Consider the following 2607-nt stretch of genomic DNA (forward strand, 5'->3'; position numbering starts at 1 on the left):
TCAGATTGTTATTAAACACATTTAGGCTATTTTGACAATCAAAATGTTTCATAGATTGTATTTCAGTTTTTAGTTCAAGGTTTTTGATAAAGCTAATAGTTTAAAGTTATCAAACTTTTACAATTTTTTTGAATTTTACTCGTAAAGGAATTATAGAAAGTTGAAGGTGCCCAAGTTTTTAGAAAAGTCAATACCCATTATTTAACATGCATGATGAAATTAATTGTTATTTAAGATATTTTAATAGAACTAGCATACATAAACCAAATTCTATACATGCATCATTTTACACCATTGTTTATCTCACAATTATTATCTCTAAATCAAAATCAAATTAATTTATAAATTTATTAAATATTTTAAAATTTAATATATCTCAACATATTCTACATAATTTTTTTTAAATTATAAATATACTAAAAATACCATAAAATCCAAAACCCACCCTCCTCTGATTTGACATTGCCCCCCAAATTTGACTTTCATAAATGTAAGCGAAATGTGAGTAGTATTAGGGACCACGCGTGGAATAGTTCTGGCTTTTCCCATAAATGTCTATGGGATGTGGATTCCGCGTGGAAAATATCTCCCAATGAATGGTACACTTTTCTCCACGCTGGTGGTTAACGTTAGGTGAATGACGTATTTCTTGTAAACAACAAGAATGATAAAAGTCCTTGACCTAATGAAGGCATCGATTCAATTTTCATGTTTCTCGTGGAAAAAAAAGTTTTATGTTTCTCGTTAAAGAAGAAATCGGTGACGAGTAAAATATGGGCTCAAATCTGGTAAAGATGCACCTATAAATCTTCTATACTCTACTCCTAAATATGGCATGAGGGTGTAAGATGGATTCGTAGTAACCCATCGAGAAACTCTCAGCACTAACAAATCGGTCTATATTCAGGGGGATCAAAGATATAATGATCTCAATTTTTTACGGATTATTGTTGTTTCTTTTGGATTATTGTTGTTTTTAGATTCGATTGTTGGTCTTTTTTTTTATCTGATCACACATTTCACCATGATAGATTAAATTGCGCGAAAGTTTTTTTTTAATCAGATCACACATTCCATCATGATAAATTAGATTTGTGTAAAAGTTTTGTATCGATATTTCAGATCACATGTTCTGCGATCTATAATCATGGAATGCAAGGAACAAGAGCACAAGTTTGTGGAGCATGGGAAAAAGCAAAGTGAGGGAGAAAATTGCAGGAAACGTCCTCCAGCAGAAGTTGAGAATGAAGATGAAGTCCAAGAATTTTTTGCTGTGGTGGACAGAATTCATGCAATGCACAAGCTTTATAAACAGGGGCCAATGAATTCCCCATCTGGAGGAGAGACACCCACATCTCAGATTACGGGCGGCGATGTTATCCATGGTAAATCTCTATGGAAGCCCTCTTTAGAGTGGGAAGATTTTTCTGCCTTAGCCGGGAAAGAGAGTAGTTTTAGTGATTGTTCAAACAACACAAGCACTTCGGTGGTGTGTGAAAAGCCTTGTATTGGAAGAGATCAAAAAATGGGTGTAAGGAGTTTTGATCTGAATGTTGAGGCTACCGTAGAAGAGTAGATTCCTGCAGAGGCATGACCCTTTTCTACCTTCTTTGTAAATTGTTACTGCTCTTAATGTCAATGGTTATTTACAGTATAAATTTTTAGCCGATTACCTATTTAGTCATTCAACCAATTGATAATACGGACATGGTGGTCGTGGGTCAAATTTTTTCTTTCTTTTTGTTTCTTTTTAGAACTACAGCAATTTCCTAGATTTGTCGGAAGCTTCGCAAGTAGCTTTGTATATATACATGTAAAAGATATACACAGCTTTCTACTTGAAAATTCCTGTAAACTGTGAAAATCGTTCAGTTTAGTGAGAAAATCCAATCCTTATAACCATTTCATGAATGGACAATAAATTGTCCACAAGCTAGGCTGGACTCTGAAACATACGGTCCCAAATTATGGTTATGGCCTTGGAGTTTTCCTACATAGATGGACTATCTGAAAATAACATGACAAAAGGAGATTTACAAAGCATTTATCAGCATACAATATATTTATACATTAGTTATTTAACGACAATTTAGCCAATTTTACCTATTAATCCAAGGTTTTAACATTTCATTATTATTTTTAATAATTTGATTTGAAAAAATAAAAGTGGAAGTTTCATTGGTATTTACGCTTTTAAAATAAGAAGTTTCGTACATTGATAGATGTATAAATTATTAGCTAGGTGCAAAACTAAAGTTCTGAAAAGATGAATAAAATAAAAGTGACATTAATACTTTAATTTAAGACTCTATTTCATAAGGAACTTCTAGAATCAATATTAAAATTGAAAAAACAATTTGAACACTAGTACTACTTATGAGCTCAAAAACCTACACCAATCCCATTTTTCTTTTTTCTTTAAGAACATCTCTACACACTCCAAACCTCTTAAGTCTTTAAGAAACTATTAGTTGTTGGAACCCTTCACCAAAGGAAGGAAACCATTGAGCATGTCACGATTCTCTTGGATGTCTAGCCGTACGTATTGAGCCACTATGGAACATAAAAATGGTGAAGTCACTCCTAACTTCAAGCCTTCTATTAGTG

General features: G+C 32.8%; 1 protein-coding gene across 1 annotated transcript; it reads left to right on the forward strand.

The window, feature by feature from the left end:
* The first annotated feature begins 692 nt into the window (after nucleotides 1-692).
* LOC131035364 (uncharacterized) lies at nucleotides 693-1708 on the forward strand. The gene is made up of 2 exons (XM_057967037.2): nucleotides 693-788; nucleotides 1123-1708. Exon 2 carries the CDS (start codon nucleotides 1148-1150, stop codon nucleotides 1574-1576), a length of 429 nt encoding a protein of 142 aa, XP_057823020.2. The 5' UTR covers nucleotides 693-788; nucleotides 1123-1147; the 3' UTR covers nucleotides 1577-1708.
* The last annotated feature ends 899 nt before the right edge of the window (nucleotides 1709-2607 follow it).

This window comes from Cryptomeria japonica, chromosome 1, assembly GCF_030272615.1.
Source record: "Cryptomeria japonica chromosome 1, Sugi_1.0, whole genome shotgun sequence".
Classification (NCBI taxonomy): Eukaryota; Viridiplantae; Streptophyta; class Pinopsida; order Cupressales; family Cupressaceae; genus Cryptomeria; species Cryptomeria japonica.